The following is an 18,706-nucleotide window of genomic DNA, read 5'->3' as shown; positions in this document are numbered from 1 at the left end:
TTCATTTTGGCTTGTCGAACTTTCGGTTTTGGCAGCTTCGTAGCCATATTGGCTCCTTCGTTGGTCCTTGCTTTCAGAACCAGTGTCAGGGCTTCCCGGGGGTTACCAGACCCCTTGAGTTCTTTGACCTTGTTCCAGCCTGCCTCCCCTCTCTGGGGGGGACTTGGGGGCCCAAATTCTCAAGTCCCAAGGAACCAGGAAGGTCATGGCAGAGAGCTCATAAGACTCAGCTGCCGTAAATTCACTGCTTCATCCCAGAAGTCCCTTGTGCCTACACTTCTTATACAATTTGAGCAGTAAACCTTTATCACAGAATTCTCTCCTCCTTCATTTGAGTGGAAATGCTAGCTGATGGTACTAATATTTTGAGAGATGGACTATTAATAATATGGTTCCAATGCATAAACAGATTAAGTCTGCCAACTTTGCCATTGACATCACCAATAGATGCCTATTTTGATGCTGCTACAAGCAATAAAATAGATCATGTAAACTTTCTGCAGATCAGAAAGGAACTGAGAGAGGTTAGCTGTAAGTCCCATCAAGCCAGAGCTGTGAGGCTTGACAAAGAGAAAAGCAGAGACAGCCAAGCTGTCAGTTTCCTTTGAGGTCAAAAGGCCAGTAGTGGTGAAGATCAGGTGAAAAAGGCTGATGCTATGGAGGTACTGTTATGTCTGTGCAATTCTAGGCTCATGCTTTTTCAAAGTCTTCTGGTTATACAGATTAGATGATAGGCCCAAAAACGTGGATGAAAAATGGCAAAAATGGTAAAAAAAGAAAACCTTTTCTAAATGAAAGAAACTGAACTATGAGATTCCATTCTTAAAACTGTTCAAAAAGCTGGTTGCTTACCCTGATCACTATTCTGGTAACTGAAAAAGTAGAAGACTCTGAGAAAAACTGGATTTCTTTTTACAGGAGGAGGGTCAGGCCATCAGAATTGGGAACAATGGCTTGGTTTGCCTAAGTGAGAACTCTGAGTCTGTATGGGTACAGAACTCTTACAAGAGAACTTGGTTTTCCTTCCCATAGAGGCAAAGGTGATGTATATCCAAAGACAGTTCGCTTCCCACTGTTTCTGGTTCTGAGGAACTGGTTCTACCTCCATCAGGGCTCCTCTATGAGGTCCTGGGGTAAAAGTTAAAGAAAGAGTCAAACAAAACTGGGAAGCCTTCGACAATACATAAAACTGGGAAGCTGCAAAGGTGGGCAGCCAAAGCTGACTCAGGCTTGAACTACTATGCCAGGTCACTCAGGGTTTTAACCTGGTGATGTGGCATCTCACCCAGCAGGTGAGGATCAGCAGAAATAAAACTAAAAGAACCTGAAAAGCAATAATTAGAACTATCAGGTGTAGCATGGTGTTAAGAATTCTGGTGGCATGTTCTGAGTTCTGACCACTCAAATAGAGATTCCCACCATGAGGAAGCCATGTCAGTGGAGAGGCAGGCAATCCAGGCTCAATTCTGTGAGATTATAAGAATGGTTTGATCCCATCAAGCCAGAGTTTTGGAGTTCCCTTTGAGGGGCAGGATGCATGAGGAGATCATGGGTGAGTTCCAGATCGATACCTAAAAATACAGGAGATACTGAAAAATAGAGGATGGGGGATAAATCTATTTCATGTCAGGTCCAGATTGGGACTGTGAAGTGGAAGTCACAGCCACTGACAGCAGTCAGTGTACAAAAGCATCTGTTTATCATGGGAACCATGGGCTGCATTCTGTTTGAATTGAGGAGGACTATGCTGCAAGAAATTCTAATGCAGGTTCAGCTGTACCCTATGTAAACAATGCCTGACTTTTCCTCCTGAATGAAATAATATGAACATTGACCTTGTTGGTTCTTCCTGGGGGATTGGGCAGGGATAGTGTTCTTCTAAGGCATCATTGTCACAGATGAAGCCTAAGTTCTCTTTGCTCTGGCAGCCTTCTACATTAATTACCTGCTAGTTGGATAAAGAAGCTCTAGCCGAATGGTTACAGTTTCTGGAAGAGAAAATGTCCCCAGTGTTTAAGCTGAGGGGAATGATGAGGTAAATGGGAAAGGATTCCTGAGCTGTGACAGTAATGATGAAGAGACTCAGTTGGTGATGACGGGGATTGTATGAAGTATTAACCAATCTTTTAATTCCAATTCACCTTTTGTAAGATTGGATTTCATGAGCTGTTTGATTTCCATGCGAATGTGTCCGTCAGTAAAGTGACGGATGAGTTCTATGACTGTGGCCAGATTGAGAGTGTGGGCTTGCGTGCATGCCAATGCCACTGAGACATTATACTGCAAGGATTGGATTCCTCATGTAAGCACAGATAAATCTTTCTCTATAAGTTATTCCCAAGTGATTAAAATTGAACTGATTGAGTGCTGCACAGCTGAGATGCGATTGTGTAATGAGAACGCCCAATTTAGACATACCAGCGGTGGCATCAGATAACATATCAGCAAGGATCTCTATGTAGCAGTGTCTGTAAGAGACGCTCCTGCTCAGACTGGGGCTATCCAGTCTTTTAAGTCACACTTCACTTTTGCAGAGTGGCCAGTGCCTTGCCATAATTTAACCCATTCTTCCCAACCTTGCATGTTGAGGTACAGATCGGGGGTGCATTAAGGAAACATGAGGGAGGTGTTGAGTCATATCAGACTGACCCAAACCTCCTTCACGTGTGGATGCATAAGCATTTTTTCTTGCATATTGGATGTAAGGACATGAGATCTGACAACATGGCAGGCGGCTCTATGGAGGGTGTCTGCGTTAATAATGAAGACTAATGTGGCTGGGTTCTTTAAGCCTATAGAGAGTGTAATTCCCTTCTTGGTGGGCATTATTAGGAATTGATACCCAACTGCCTGAACAGGATATCACAAGGAGACCTGGTCAGACCAACTATCCCGTCCAGAGGATCTTGTCTCAAAAAGTCTCATTTGGTTAACATCTAAGAAATTTTCTGCCAATTGATAATACTCATACTGTGGTTTGTAAGGGTGGTAGCAAGTTGATCTTCTTCATCTCAGAGTTTATAAGTGTCAACTGCTATAACAATTTGCAGGCAGTCTCCTACATTCTAGACAGCTGTTGAAACTAAAACTTAGTTCCTGTGCCAGTAAGTCCCTGATAGGGATGTCTGGTGCCTCTCTAGGCAACAGCTTACAGTAAAATGGAATGGTTGGGGTGGAGGTATCTCCTGGGCTATAACAGAAAGGTTTTTTCCCTCTGGAAGCCTTATTGATGCATTTGGCTTCATAGGTGCCAACCTATGAATTGAGGGGAATCGTGGTAGGGCAAGGTCTTGGAAGGGAAGAGTGTGGAGATATGGTAAGGCTCGGTGCTCTTTCAACCTACGCCCCATCCCGAGGCATGTTGACTGTGGGGTTAGGATATTGAACTCTTCTTCAGCACTGATGTTGTGTAATGCCAGGTCCATTAACAACAAGACCAGAGTACTGCAGGATTATTTTGCAGCCAATAGCATGGACCTAGTATGTGTGACTGAAACCTGGGTTAGGGAGGGCGAGACGGTCGCCTTAAAAGAACTTGCCCCACCAGGTTACTCGGTCCTAGATAAGTCCTAGACGAGTGGTTGGGGTGGTGGTGGCTATACTCATCTGAGAGTCTTTCTTCTTCCGGCAACTCCCTGCCCCAACAATTGGCTGCATTGAGTATGTGGGCCTGATGTGGGAAGCTGAAGAGAGTTTGGTCATCTGTCTGGTGCACTGACTGCCTAGCGCACCAGCAGCTGCCCTGTCGAGCCTGTTGGAGATAGTGTCTGGCTGGGCCTTGGAGTACCCTAAACTGTTAGTTTTGGGTGACATCAATGTCCATGCCGAGGATGCCACCTCTGTGCAGGTGACGGACCTGGTGTTTTCCATGGCAGCACTGGGACTTTCTCAATTTGTCTCAGCTCCCACACATCAAGCGGACCACAGACTGGTTCTGATCTTTGGGATGGGGATTCATGTGGATCTGGACATGCTAGAGGCAATGCCGTGGTCACTGATTTATGCTTGCTTGAGGAGACTGATGGATCCAATTGGCTTCCAGAATGCTCTGTAGGATCTGATACCCCCTGGTGGCTCGTTAGATATGCTGGTGGCTTACTAGCATGCCCATCTCTTTGAAGCTATCGATGAGATCGCCCCCCCCCCCCCCGCCCCCATCGGCCTCTTCGCCTCCGTGCTTGCCTGGCTCCTTGGTATTCTGGGGAGCTGAGGGAGATGAAGTGGGAGCTTAGACGGCTTGAGCAAGTGTGGAGGAGAGATCATGGCAAAGAGACAAGAACATCCTATAGGACACTTATGAAAGTCTATGAGATGGAGGTGAAGTCACCAGAGTATTATGCCAACTCCATCGCATTTGCAAGCTCATGCCTGGCAAAATTTTTTAAAGTAGTTCTGTCTTTGCTCTCCATTATGCAGGGAGAGCAGCAAATTGTTAATTCGAATATTAGCTGTGACACTTTGGGGAGCTATTTTGTGGGTAAAATCCTGTCTCTCCATTGCAACCTGCTGACCATGAGTGATACAGTAAGGGAACTGGAGACCCCTTGGCCATCTTCTGGATCTGTGTTAGATCAATTCAGTCTGCTCTCTCAGGATGAGGTTTACAGGATCTTGCAAGTGGTGAGGCCCACCACCTGCCCCCTGGACCCCTGCCCGTCCAGGCTGGTCAAAGCCAGCCTGGACGGGCTTTGAGCTCCATTGGAGGCCATTGTCAATCTCTCCCTTAGTTCTGGGTTTTTTCCTGGAGCATTGAAGCAGGTGGTGGTGCAGTGCCTACTGAAGAAACCATGCTTGGACCCCACTGATCTGGCCAATTACTGCCCGGTTTCGAATCTCCCATTCCTGGGTAAGGTGATTGAGTGGGCAGTGGTGGAACAGAACCAGGTTTTCCTGAAAGATTCCTCGGTCCTGGATCCATTTTAGTCTGGCTTTCTCCCTGGCCATGGGATGGAGACAGCACTGGTCGCCCTCACAGATGATCTCCACAGGCAGCTGGATTGAGACAGGTCAGTGCTGCTGGTGTTATTGGATCTTACCACAGTGTTCAATATGGTCGACTATGAGCTTTTGGCCCACCGCCTCACCGATGTGAGGATTCATGGGGTGGCCTTAGAGTGGCTAGTCTCTTTTCTTCATGGTCAGGGACAGAGGATGGTGCTAGGGGAGCTCTGCTTGATGGGACACTGCTCACACCCACTTCAACGGTGAAGAACCTTAGTGTGGTCTTGGACGCCTCCTTGTCTATGGAGGCCCAGATTGTGGCAGTTGCCAGATTGGTGTTTTACTATCTTCACCAGATCAGGCGGCTTCCCCCTACCTTTTACCTCGTGACCTTGTGACAGTGATCCAAGCAATGGTCACCTCCAGACTGGACTACTGTAACTTGCTCTATGCTGGGCTGCCCTTGGGCCTGCTCCGGAGATTACAGCTGGTCCAGAATGCAGTGGTGCGGCTCTTGACTGGGAAACCATTTCAGTGCCATATGACACCTTGTGCCAGCTGCACTGGCTCCCAGTGGAGTTCCAGATCAGATTCAAGGTGCTGGTCTTGACCTTTAAGGACCTTAGTGGACTGGGACCAACATACCTTCAGGACTGCCTCTTACTCTATATATCCCAGAGGGCACTTCGATCAGAAGGGAAACATCTTCTGGAGATCCCCAGCCCCAAGGAGATCCAACTTGCCTCAACCAGGGCCCAGGTCTTCTCAGCCCTGGCCCCAACCTGGTCGAACTCTCTGTCTGAGACAACTCAGGCCCAGCAGGATCTTTTAGCATTCTGCCGGGCCTGTAAGATGGAGATGTTCTGCCAGGCTTTTGGTGGTTGAGGAGGGTGGGCCTCCTCTTGGCCAATCCTCTATCTGCTTCTCCTGGATATTTACATTGTTTTGGAGAGGGTGATCCTTTCCCTCAATGAGGATGCAAGCATCCCTCACTGTAGCACGTTCTGTCTTGTCTTTTACCCAAACCGCGGGAAATCCTTTGATCCATGGATTGCTAGCAAGTGGGGCTAAGGGCATGGGAGTTTTAAGAGCTGCATACTGATGGATGGTGGATACCGCTTCAGGGCCACCATCAATATTCCAGAGGGGACAGTTCACAAGGTCTATGGTGAGCCAGTTCTCACAAAAGAAAAGCATTCCTAAAATTCCCAAGACTTCATCTTGGTGTGTCCCACCTCCAAACTTAGCAAGGGCTGTAGTTTGCATGGTTAGGTTTCCACAAGCAGCTAAATCATGGTGCAGGATGTTGAGAGAAACCCCAGTATATACAAGAAGGGTGGCAGAAGATTCACTCCCAGAGGTCCTGATGCAGGCCTTCACCATCTGTCTCCCCCAGTTGTTGGGCACTAGCTTACTATGACTCCTTGTAGAAGGGGCATGGACCTCAGGCACCTCTAGTGCAAATCTCCTATATCTGGGGGCTGACTAGAAAGTGTGGGCGCTTCTATCAGGGCAACTACAGGCTGGCTATTCCTATTCAGTTTGTCCCTCATGGACTCAAAGAGGGCTATAGCAAACACAGACATGGACTGCCTATCATACTGGGAGATATATGCACCAGTATTTCTAAGCTGGGCCCAGATCACTGAGCAATACTTGTCCCATGCAGGTGGCTGGGTCGAGTGAAGATGGGGCTGCTTTGGGGCAATTTGTGCCTGCCTATGAGCTGAAGGCCAGTTCTGACTGGGTTGTGTTTTGGGGCAGGCTTGTGATCTTCCTGGTGAGCACATGCATTGGTCCTTCCAATTTCAGCTACCCTTACCCTTGCCATTGCCATTCCACTCTCAGTTCTACCCCCCAGCCTGCAGAAGGCTGAGCAAATTGGTTATTCTTGTACTGGGAATGGGGATCATTGTTGGCATACATAACCATCCGAATGGGCTTGAGATGTCAGGAGTCTAAGTTTCTAAGGGAGCCCTTTTCTGATGCCATAAGGCTTCCGGACTCCTGGAAAAGGTCAACTACTGTTCTGATCCTATCTGAAAGTTCCCTAAATGTGAGGTTTACTGGCTAGTCTGTGAATTGAGGCCAGCATAAAGCATCTGCTTCAATAATCATAATCAGAGGTTCCTTGGTTGTAAGTGACTTTTTCAGCAATGGGGGCGAGGAGCTTTTTACGAGCTACATATGCTTCTGGATTTTCACCTGGAGTTTGGTGTTCCATGATGTGCAGCATGTCCCCAGTTTGGCTAGGCCAAACAAGCTTCAAAGTTTCCTAATCCATTGTGACATACAAAGGATGGTGAGATCCCTAGTTGCTATGCATGATTCAATGGCTGGGGCATCCTCACAAGATGCACAAAGCCTTGCTTGCTGAGTTAGATCTGTTCCATTTGTGGAAGGGTGGAAATGAGAGACTGCTGTGAGCCTTGCAATTCCAGTGTCCCTGTTAAAGGGGTCCAGCTGGTCAGCTATGGCTTTTGCTTCGGTGGCAGTCCAGGGGAACTTTTCCTGGATCTCCTGGCATTCTATGCATCTGTTAGTGGCACACTTCTCCCCAGTTGGGTTTCCCCAGTTGGGATTGTAAGGATCTTGGGAAATGTATCCCCAGGCAGAGACTCATATGGAACTGGCCCTGGGAGGTCTGGGAGAGTCTCTGGATGGACTGAAGCTATTAGGGCTCTCTGAAAACCTAACTGCTGTTTCAAGGACTCAGTCTCTTTATGGCTGACTTTGGTGCACTGAGTTTTAGCTTGGGCAGCTACATATTGAGCTCCATGTTGGGCTTGGGTCAGTTGCTATTCTAACACTGCAACTCTTTGCTTGGAGGCCTGAGCATGGACTAAAGCCTCCTCTGATTTCTTCATGGCATCCCAGGTGGTGGACACAATAGTACCTTTGTCCACAAACAGATCAAATTTCTCATTCAGAGCTTGTCTAACTCCTGCGCCTGTAGCTCAAATTTTGCATTGGCCTCCCTGGCAAGGCTTATGCAGTCATTCAGGGCAATCCTAAGGTCTCAAGCTGTGCAGGCCTCTTTCCTAGCACCTAGCAACTTTTTACTCTCACACTGTGCCTGGAAGGTGTTGTGCAGTGTCTGCAGGGGGTTGGGGCTTCTGAAGGAGCCCAACTCCCATGGGTTTTGGCCTTGCTTGACCATCCTCTAATTTGTCCAAGCTAGGGCTTTGCTTAAACATTCTTGCAGCTTTTCACAAGAGGGTTTTAAGTAGCATAGAAAATTTGCTCTTGGCCAAGGAGTTCCTACACACTGCACGGTTGTTCAACTCTGAAGAGTCTTTCATGAGACCAGAACCACAGTTAGTTAATCCCTAAATACAGACATAAAACAGGGATATTATCTCAAGGATGAGGAGGATTTTGCTTTAATCCTTAAAGCAACCTTTGCTCCACTATCTGGTGGAGTGACAAGGGGGAAAATGAACTCTCTGGAACTTACAGCTGTCGCTCTGGTGAGATTTGCCAAGTGGCAGGGGAGAGAGGGTCAGGAAACAAACTGAGCTACCTGGTCCAAATTCAAATGCCAAATTTTTCAGAAGGGAGGGGTACTGCACAGTCAAGGAAAATTGCTAAACTTGATAAATTGCTAAAATTGCTAATTGCAAGTCTGTCACCATGGTGAATGCATAGATCCAAGGGATACAAACCTGGGGGACTAAAGCTACAGCACTGGAACCCCATCCTGCTACCAAGCATGAACTGGTGGGTTGTGGCTGATTCTGAAGGACTCCTGCCCTAGCTTCCAACCCAAGATGGGGAAAAGTTTGGGAAGAACTGCATGTCACTCCCTTGCATTCTAAAGAACATCATAGCTGTTTGCACAGACTTGTGGGTCAATAGGTGCGGCTGAATGACATGGGCCCAAGAGATGAAAAACAGAAAAGATTCCAACCCTGACAGTTGCTCTTATAGTGTCACACACACCAATCTACCACATACACTCACACTTACTCTTTCAAAAGTTTCTCTGGGGAAGTCTCCCTCCATTTGCACTCTAAGGCTCATGCATCAACCCATGATACTCAGATATGCAGGGTGATGCATGCATGATCCACCATTAATTTTTTTGCCCAAATAGACAGTCTCCTAATTGGTTTGGGGGAAATTAGCTTAAAGGAGACAAAGCGAGAGGGGGTAACTGGGATGCTCCACCAATGTTTATGGTATTTTCCCTAAAGAAAACTCTCAAAATAAAGCAGCCAGATGTTCAACCAGAAGGTTTTTATTAAAAGAGAAATAAAAGGGAAAACATACAATCACACACAGAACAAATATGAGACTAACTAAGAAGAAATCAGGGAGGAGAGTGGAGAAAACAATTTTTAGGAAGGCTATAATTACCAGTCTTGAAGATAGAGGTCTGCGGAGGCCGCAGTGAAGTGAACAGCATTTCACAAAGAGACGTGAAAGCACAAATGGATTGGAGGTGTATGTATGGGTCCCAGAATATACACAAATATACATACACTGGTGGCTAGGGACTTTAGATATAGCAAAAAATGCTCCCTGGGACAAGCTGATATTTTCACCCTCAAAACAACAACTTAATGGGTTTTTGGAGGTGGATAATAAGTGTAATGGTGCTTGATGACCCTATGGGTACCAGATGAGAAAAGCTACCAGGTGTGGTGAACCTGTTGCTTAATGAGGGTAAATGAGTGAGGGGGAGTGAGGCTGGGAGTGGATGAGATTAGCCAGGAGCTTCCTGGGGGGCTCCTTGTCCAAAGTTATGCATCCCTCCAGGGTATGGAGGGGGGCATTAGTCAGTCAGCCACTCTGACTTCCCTTCTAAAATATTTTCCAGGCTTTTACCTGGCTAGCATTCATTTTGTTTTATTTCAGGCCAGGCAGTGTATGATATTTGAGGGAGGATATTGATGGTTTTATATATATAAACTGCACCTCAGCAGGAGGAATTATCTTGACTGCTAACACAAGGCTCCCTTGAAATTCTAAAGAAAGGAAGTTGAGGCACACAAGGTCGGTGTGCCTGAGCATTACATCTTAATGTAGCTTATTTGGACCAGCTGGTTCTCAAGAGGAGCATGGACAGTGGTGGAAGGGCCTGATTCATCTGCTTATCTTTATGTCATTGCCATGGTACCTTGCCCCTATTGTTGGGCTTTTGGGAATAAAGGTTGGTTCAGTTCAGCCATGTCTTTGTCTTGAGTTTGGGGTCTGGATATGACTCTAGCTCTTGGATACTTGGATTTACTATCATGCTTTGATTTCTAGAAACTCTGATGATGAACTCTGTGTTATTCTGACCAAAGATTCTATCAGGTATGTTAAAATACTAGGCTATTTAGCTCTGTTATTTTACCTATCCTTTATGCACACTTTCAAGTTTAGTATCTCAATTGCTTATTATATTTTACAGCTGTGTGGTGTTTCATTGGTTTAATTGCTTCAATCTGAGATAGTGTCTTGACAATCTGGCCCAATCTACCTTTGTAAACTTTTTGGTTGATTCAGCTTGCTGTCACTGAAATAGAGTCCAGTTGGGCTTGAGATGTGATTCTTGCCCTTGTGCCAGGATTTAGTGGGGAACTCTTGATCTTTGGGGCAGGTGGACTCTGGATATGTTCCTCCTAACCTGTGGGATTCTTGATGAAGGCAGCACTAACTACCACAGAAAAGTTAAGATGTATCATAAATAGTAGATCTGAAGATCTCAAAGTGCCCTATTATAAGTGAAGCTGATCCACAGGACTCCACTGCCAAAAATTCTGTCAAGACATTGTCTAATATTGTCTTCCTTTCAGTGTCAAATGTCAACAGAAGCAATCTACTTAGCTAGTAGTGGCAGGCTCCCAATGACAATTTAATTATTTGTTTATGATATGACATGGTATGCTATAATGGGAACAGTACATCTGTTTATTTATTTTGAGGTGATTTTCAAGACTTGTTCATCTTCATTATTTTGGTTCAAGAGCTTGTTTCAAAGGATAACAATAAACCGCTACACTAGTTAACAAGTTGTTTTGGTTTTGGTTTCTGCTAACATCTTTATTAATGAACTGGGAGAGAAAGTAAACAACTCATTTATAAAATCCAGGGAATAATAACTTGAGAACTATTGACCTACAGTGAAGATAGTGTAAGAAATAGACTGGGAGAGGAGGTTGAATAGTAAAATAAAAAATAAGGAAAAGACATGTCAGCCGGGGGGAGGGGCACTCAAACAAACAACTTCTGTGGGAAAGCAATATAGTGCTTGGAAAAAATAATTCCACTAAACAGCATAAAATGATAGGTGGCAGGAAGTTTGATAAGAGCACACTGAGCAAAACAATGACTGAACTATAAGATATTGGGCATCCTACTGTGAATCATGGAACATGTCTCTACACTGTGCCACAAAAACCTTGGGTAGAATACGACACACAGCTCTGGTTATCTCAGCATAGATGTTCATAAATGTTGACAAATAATTTTCAGTGCACGTTCATCAGACTGTCTTCAAAATGGCCTGCTTTTCTCAACAGAGCATCAGAATCATACTGGGGGTAGCACACATTTTACATGTTAGTATAGAAAATTTTGGATTGTTTAGAAAACTGAAAACAAAGTCATATTTTTATCACAGATAATAGACAATACAAATATTGTAAGCTTAGCTTCTTCTGTTTTTTAAAACCTTAATAGCAATCAGTAAATATTATTACCCTGAACTAGTTGTGTGTGTTTGTAATCTCCAGTATGAAATGCATACAGAAGTGTATGAAAACATTCAGGTTCCATGCTTTCCAGTGTTGGAGGGTGCTCCATTGTTCAACTAGGATATGCACAAACGTCAGTCTTTATAATTGGAAGGAAAGGGGTAAGCTGCTTATATGAAGTTCTCTGTGGCACTTGAGCCTCAGAAAGGATGGAATCCTGAAAAGTTCAATTAATTTTAGAGCATCATAATTTTTACATGAGGTCCTCATTTCCATCTACAACCATGGATGATACACAGCCTGATTGGCCCATATATTTGATTAGACCCACAAATCTGCAGGACCATCTCTCTTGTTATGCTCCTCTGTGACAGCTTCACTCATCTGATCAAAGTCCTCTGAAGACGTCGCCGTGCAAATGGGTAAGACTGATAGCTGCCTGTACAGCTGCATTCTTAGTTGTGGCTCGCACCTTGTGGAATGGCCTGCCTGAAGAGGTCAGGAAGGCCCCATATCATTCCAAAGATTTTTTTGAACAGAATTGTTCAAGAGGGTATTTTAATGAAGGGAATAGGGCTGTAGTATAAGGGAATGGTTTGGAAGAATGCTTTCTATAAAAGGAACAGGACTGTAATCTATTCCAGTTTTTATTGTGTGTATTATCCTGTTATTACTGCATTGTCTTCTACTCCTGTAATTCTATTTTCTGCATACCTAATATCTTTTTATTTTTGAACTGTTTTTCTAACTTGATAATCCTAGTTCTATTGAACTGTTTATTGACTGATGACACTGGCTGATGACACTGTTTTATATTATCTGATTCAGGGCTTTTTTCTGGGAAAAGAGGTGGTGGAACTCAGGACCACACAATGACATCACTTTGGGTCAGCTGGAACAAGGGAGGAGTTTTTAAAAGTTTAAATTGCCCTTGTTGAAAATGGTCACATGGCTGGTGGCCCTGCCCCCTGATCTCCAGACAGGGGAGTTTAGATTGTCCTCCGCTCTGTGGCACGGAGGGCAATCTAAACTCCCCTCTGTCTGGAGATCAGGGGGCGGGGCCACTGGCCATGTGACCATTTTCAAGAGGTGCTGGAACTCCGTTCCACAATGTTCCCACTGAAAAAAAGCCCTTGATTAGGCTTGCCATGCACAGCCTGACAACTGGTGAGAGTCCCATGGTAAAACCATAGACTTCCTTGTGATTCCTAGAGTGGACTGCATCAATGCTGGGTTTTCCTCAGAAGCAACATCACACTGCCACCAACAGCATTTAAATAAAATTATTTTCTGCCCACTGGTTGAAATCCTTCATCCTGGCAGGAAATTGGCAGCCCTATGTGTGATCCACCTTGAGTCTCAAAGAGAAAGATAAGCTATGAATAAAGTCAATAAATAAATACATTCATTTGAAGATCACCACATGTTCATATGTAGAACTTAGTTTAATTTATATGCTAATGTCTTATAACTTCCTTCCCGGGTATGACAGACATTACTGCCTCTGTTTTGCGTATACCCTTTTGTTTTCAAAGAATTCACAAAAATAGGCCACATGTCCAGTTCTTTTACCTTGGGCATGAAGATAATGAGAGGGATTGCTAGTTGGTGAAGCTAAGGGGGAAAATATCTCTTGTGTTCTAATAGTTCATTTTGTTATCTGGGTGGTGCTCATCCATTATACATTTCCTTTTAATATAAAACCCAGCATACACAGGATCTCAGAGCCAAACTTCTTTCCCTTTAAAAACCAGGCATTCTAGGACTTAATTCTGATTGAGTCCACATTCTGAGAAGAGGGATGGTCTAAATTTTCACTCGTGTCACTTTCCTGACCTAAAATGGCCCCAAGAAATTGCTATTTGTCCCACTGGTCCAAACTGTGTCCTGGATCAGTTCTCTGTGCGTAAATGGAGTCAGGCAACTTTTCATATTATGGGATTTAGAAGAGGCAAAAAAACTGTATCACATATTGATTCCCACAGAGATATTTTGATCCTTATAATACTATGCCTTTTTTAAACCAGGAAAGGGCTCCAAAGAAACAAATAAAGAACTATTTGTTCCCACTTTAAGTTCATGTAATGAGTAATGCCTCTATGCAATATAGGACATTAAACTTCTGACACAAAATTACAGAAAACAGTTTTTATATGAAATCAGCTTTCTTTCTCTTTCCCTGAGGGACAGTCCAATATTTAATTACAATTTATTGATCCTTTGGCTATACAGAAGTTATTATATCCATGCTGCTTGGGGGATACTGACTTTCTATAATGTTAACACACTGCTTATATTACAGGACTGCATTTCCCAAATATAACAGCTGAATCTATGAGCTATAATGGAGCTCACAGAATCTGGCATGAGACCAGTCTCACACAAATGATGGAGGTTTGCTTTCTACCCTTACTGTTGCACAGTGGGTATGTGCCAGGGGTAATGATGGAGACTTGGAATAGCATGAAGTTTAAGAAAGCAAGGAGTCCCTTGGTCCCTTTTGTCTGCATTGCGTAGGCCTCTGCGGCACAAACACCCCCGAAAGCAGATGCAAACAATTAAGAGGACATGGGTTCTGTTTAAAAAACTGTGGTAGCTAATGTTAATCCATACGACGCAGCTTGTAGGAATCTAATGCAATGATCAATTATGCTGGTGTTCATCCCATCATTTCCTACAAAACAGCAGAATAATCCTTAATTTATACAATCTGCTATTCATGCTTTGGTAAAACCAATGGAATATAAGTGTCATAACTAGTCTTATCCATACATGAGTCACATACTTAACACTTTGCCCCTCCGTCTCCAAAAAGTAAAAGAACTGGTTAATGAGAAAGAATTGGAGCAACTCAGATTGAGTTAATTAAATCAAATAATAGAGCAGTCATTCTAAGTCAAGATAAATATTATCTCATACCTCATAGGTAACCCCACTGTCAGTGCCAGCATCCCATGGTATCAGATCTTGAATGACCTTCTGGACCCATCCACACTCTTTGGTACACAAGTCCTCAGCTGATAGCCCTACGTTCCAGTCTGGACTGGGCCCTAGCATTGTAAGGAAAGACATCAGATGGCGAGTTCTGTCCACAGAAAATTCAGCAGAGGGCGCTGCTCTCCTGCAAATGGAAAACAGAGCAAGAAAGAGAGAGAGAGACTACTAAAGTTAAGTTTGAGGCTAGAGAAGCCATCCTCTTGAACACTGCCTGGGAGGGAGGGAATATAGCGGGCAAGAGAGAATGTGATGAGATAATCTATAAAGCATTTTTGTGAGCAGCCGAACCAAAGTTGACACAGTATTTCCAGCAAAGTGATTTTAGGATCACAGTGGCAGGCAGCAGAATTTCTGCATGTACTAGTTACATCAAAGATTGATATGATAAAGTGTTTGATATTGTTGCACTACACTATATCCTTTTCAGCACTCAGACAAGCATTATTTAATAAACTGGCTCTTACTTTATTCCCTTTTAAGATTTTATTAGGAATTCAAGTCACTCAGAAAGGAAACACATGAATTGTCTCACATTCACGAAGAATATTTGTTTAAAACTGTAGGTAATGAAGCAGAGGTATTCTGAAGAGGGAGTCCTTGCTTGGTTCTCTGGTGATTTTTAAAACACTTGTGCTGGGTTCTAATTAAAAAGTTCATATTGGCAACATTTTTAAAACTATCGTTTGTTTGCTTTTCATGCTCAAGCATGATTTACAATTTACTGCATCAACCAGAAGATATTGTAGCCAAGTTTGGGTAAGTTTTTGCCAATGTACTTCAATGACAATAAGCAGCACATTCTGATCCCTGTGCAATGGAATCCCTTCTGCAGAGGCTGCATTATATTGCATATGGAATCAATCATATTGTGCACTGGCTGACCAAAGGTCCTCAGTGCTTGACAATCCCTCTAACTCATCTCCATAGTAACTTGTGCATAATTAGTGACTTGATCAGTGTGGTTAGGCTTGTGCTCCAGTGACATCCTATCCTAGGGGAATGAATGGCACTGATCTCTGGCATCTCCCCTCCTTCATAGGAAAAAAATGTGCTGTTATATGAAACCAGCACAGGGTAGCAGCAGAGCCAAATGACTCAAAAGAGCCAAAGAGCCCCAAGAATTAAGCACAACTGGCAGCTAAACCACGTGAGATGAATTACATGAGAATGTTCAAGTGAAGGGAGACGTAAACGTTAGCTGGGAAGCATAGGCTGAATTTCACCTCTCTCTACAGAGCTGGCTAGATTGCTCCTCAGAGGGTTTGTTAATTTCCTCTTTGCTCTTTGAAGACTCTGTCAATTCTTAACAAACCCTCTGATGAACATCTTTGCTGGCTCTGTTGAGATGTGAAATTAACAAACCCTAGGAGGAGCGATCTAGCCAGCTCTGTAAAGAGAGGTGCAATTCAAACTACGTTTCCCGGCTAATGTTGTGTCTCCTTTCACTTAAGCAGCCTTGTGTAATTTGTTTCGTGTAGTTTATCACTGAGACATCAGAGGTTCTAGTCTTTTTTGTCCTACTGTCAATATACTGCAAAGACTGTCACAAAACACAGCCCTCAGATATGGGAAGGGCACAAACCAGCAGAAACGTTACAGTTCTTGCAAAATCTCATTGTGTAACATTGTGCTGGATTCAGGAGGCCGAATCACAGGGTTGAAAGGTACCTCTAGGGTCATCTAGTCTAACCCCCTGCAAAATGCAGGAAATACCCAAATACACCCCCCCACACACACACAGTAACCCTTACTCCATGCCCAGAAGATGTAAGAAGAGACTTGTAAGAAGAGGCCACAAGAACTAAGCACTGATGTAACCCTTCCTGCCCTCCCTCTCATGAAGTGCCTAGGTTTACAGAGTAAGCATTGCTGACAGATGGCCATGTAGTCTCAGCTTAAAAACCTCCAAAGTAGGTGAGCCCATCTTCTCACGAGGAAGCCTGTTCCACTGAGGGACTACTCTAACTTTCAGGAAGTTCTTCCTAATGTTTAGCTGAAAACTTTTTTGATTTAATTTCAACCTGTTGGTTCTGGTCTGACCATTTGAAGCAGTGGCAAACAACTCTGTGCCATCCTCTATGTGACCTCCTTTCAAGTACTTGAAGATGGTTATCATATCACCTCTCAGTTTCTCCTCTCCAAGCTAAACATGCCAAGCTCCTTCAACCTTTCCTCATAGGACATGGTCTCCAGACCCTTCATCATCTTTGTTGCCCTCCTCTGGACACATTCCAGCTTGTCTATATCCTTCTGGAAATTTGGTGCCCAAAAATGAACACAATACTCTATGTGAGGTCTAACCAGAGCAGAGCAGAGCGATAACATCACTTCGCATGATCTGGACACTATACCTCTGTTGATGCAGCCCAAAATCACATTTGCTTTTTTAGCTACCACATCACGCTACTAACTCATGTTCTGTGAATGGTCTATTAAGACCCCTAGATCCTTTTCACACATACTACTGCCAAGACAAGTCTCTCCCATCCTATTATTATGCATTTGATTTTTCCTACTTAAATGCAGAACTTTGTATTTATCTCTGTTGAAATTCATTTTGTTTGTTTTAGTCCAGTTTCTCAGGCTGTCAAGATCATTCTGTGTCCTGATTCTGTCTTTGACTGTACTTGCTACCCCTCCCAATTTAGTATCATCTGCAAATTTAATAAGTATTCCCTCTAATCCTTCATCCAAATCTATATATATAAAGACAAGTGTCCTGACTGACTCATCAATGCCCAGCCCAAACCCCTGGACCTAGAAATGTGAAATTTGGGGGAACATTGTGATGTAGAGGCTCACTAAGAAGGGATTTTAGGAAATTCACCCCCTAAAGGGGTAAAAAGTGGTAAAATGTGTTTCCCCACAGGGATACAGCTTCCCTGTGTGGCTGGCAGGGTGCTCCCCTCCCCAACTGTCAACTCAGCCTCCCTGAGGTCATTTGCATATGTGGCCTTGATTGGTCATCATCCCAACATTCTAAACAGTATGCAGGATACATGCAGTACCTCAGGACACATTCAATGACTCCCAGTCATTGAATGTGTCCTGAGGTAAAAAGACGTCTCCCAGTCTGCCCCTCTAGGCTTGCCAATTTCCCTGTGGGGCCTGGCTTTCCTGTGTGGTTGGTAGGCTGATGGGTCAGCTGTGGAACTCTGTGTTCTGAGGTAAAAATCAGGCAAAGGAAACTGCAGACAGTTGACGAAAGACTGTACAGGACTCCTGAATAGGGATTTTATATAAAAGTCAGTATGGCAGCTGAGTTTTTAAATGTTCATGGTGAGATGGTACACAAACTTTCTAGGGGCCATTTCAATATGAACGTCTCACATAAACCTGTCTAAGTGCCCACCATGCCACCCCTCCATCAGTCCAACTCCACCTCACACCTCTTGCAGCAATCACCTCTTACTGCCGCCAAGAAGGCTTCTGGCAGATGTCTTGCAAGATATACCAACACTAAATAGATTATAGAGATGTGGCAAGGAAATATGCACATCCTGCTCCTGCAGTGCATCAAGCAGCAATGGCCAAGTACCAGCAAGATCACCCCAATGTACACAGAGTGGCAGAGTCCCTCTATGAGCAAAATAATCCTAGAAGACAAGTAGAGAGGCGCTCACTTCCATGGAAGGTCAAGGCTCACTCAGGCATGGCATATAATCCTTCACTACCTTCAAGCTGCCTCTTAACCTCAGCCATGCAGAAACACCCCTGTTCTGCATCTCAAAACAAAGCAACATGGCCCAAGTGCTGTGGAACTATAAGCTCATTGTTTGGAATGAGAGCACTCGTGGTGTTTAAGGGGTGTTTTGAGGCACTGAGCATAACTCTCAAAGATGTCAGGGGCAACGAGAGAACAATGCTGGCTGGAGCCACAGTGCTGCTGGCTGGAGACTTCTGGCAGACTCTACCAGTAATCCCAAGGGGAACTCAAGCTGATGAGGTTACCATGCATGTCAAGGTGTCGTATCTGTGGCCCCTCATCAGGAAACTCTTAAGAAAGAACATGAAGGTCCACTTGAGAGGTGAGGTGTCCGCTGGGGAATTCTCTGAACTCCTACTAAAAATAGGGGAAGGAGCAT

General features: G+C 44.2%; 1 protein-coding gene across 2 annotated transcripts in view; it reads right to left on the bottom strand.

Moving 5' to 3' along the window:
* Positions 1–18,706, bottom strand: part of SPON1 (spondin 1) — a 595,298-nt gene that overhangs the window by 40,767 nt on the left and 535,825 nt on the right. For both annotated transcript variants that reach the window (XM_054971838.1, XM_054971839.1), the window contains exon 8: positions 14,544–14,745. In XM_054971838.1, coding sequence (XP_054827813.1) covers positions 14,544–14,745 — 202 coding nt within the window. The remainder of the gene's footprint in view (positions 1–14,543; positions 14,746–18,706) is intronic.

This window comes from Eublepharis macularius, chromosome 2, assembly GCF_028583425.1.
Source record: "Eublepharis macularius isolate TG4126 chromosome 2, MPM_Emac_v1.0, whole genome shotgun sequence".
Classification (NCBI taxonomy): domain Eukaryota; kingdom Metazoa; phylum Chordata; class Lepidosauria; order Squamata; family Eublepharidae; genus Eublepharis; species Eublepharis macularius.
This window is presented reverse-complemented; position numbering and strand designations above follow the sequence as displayed.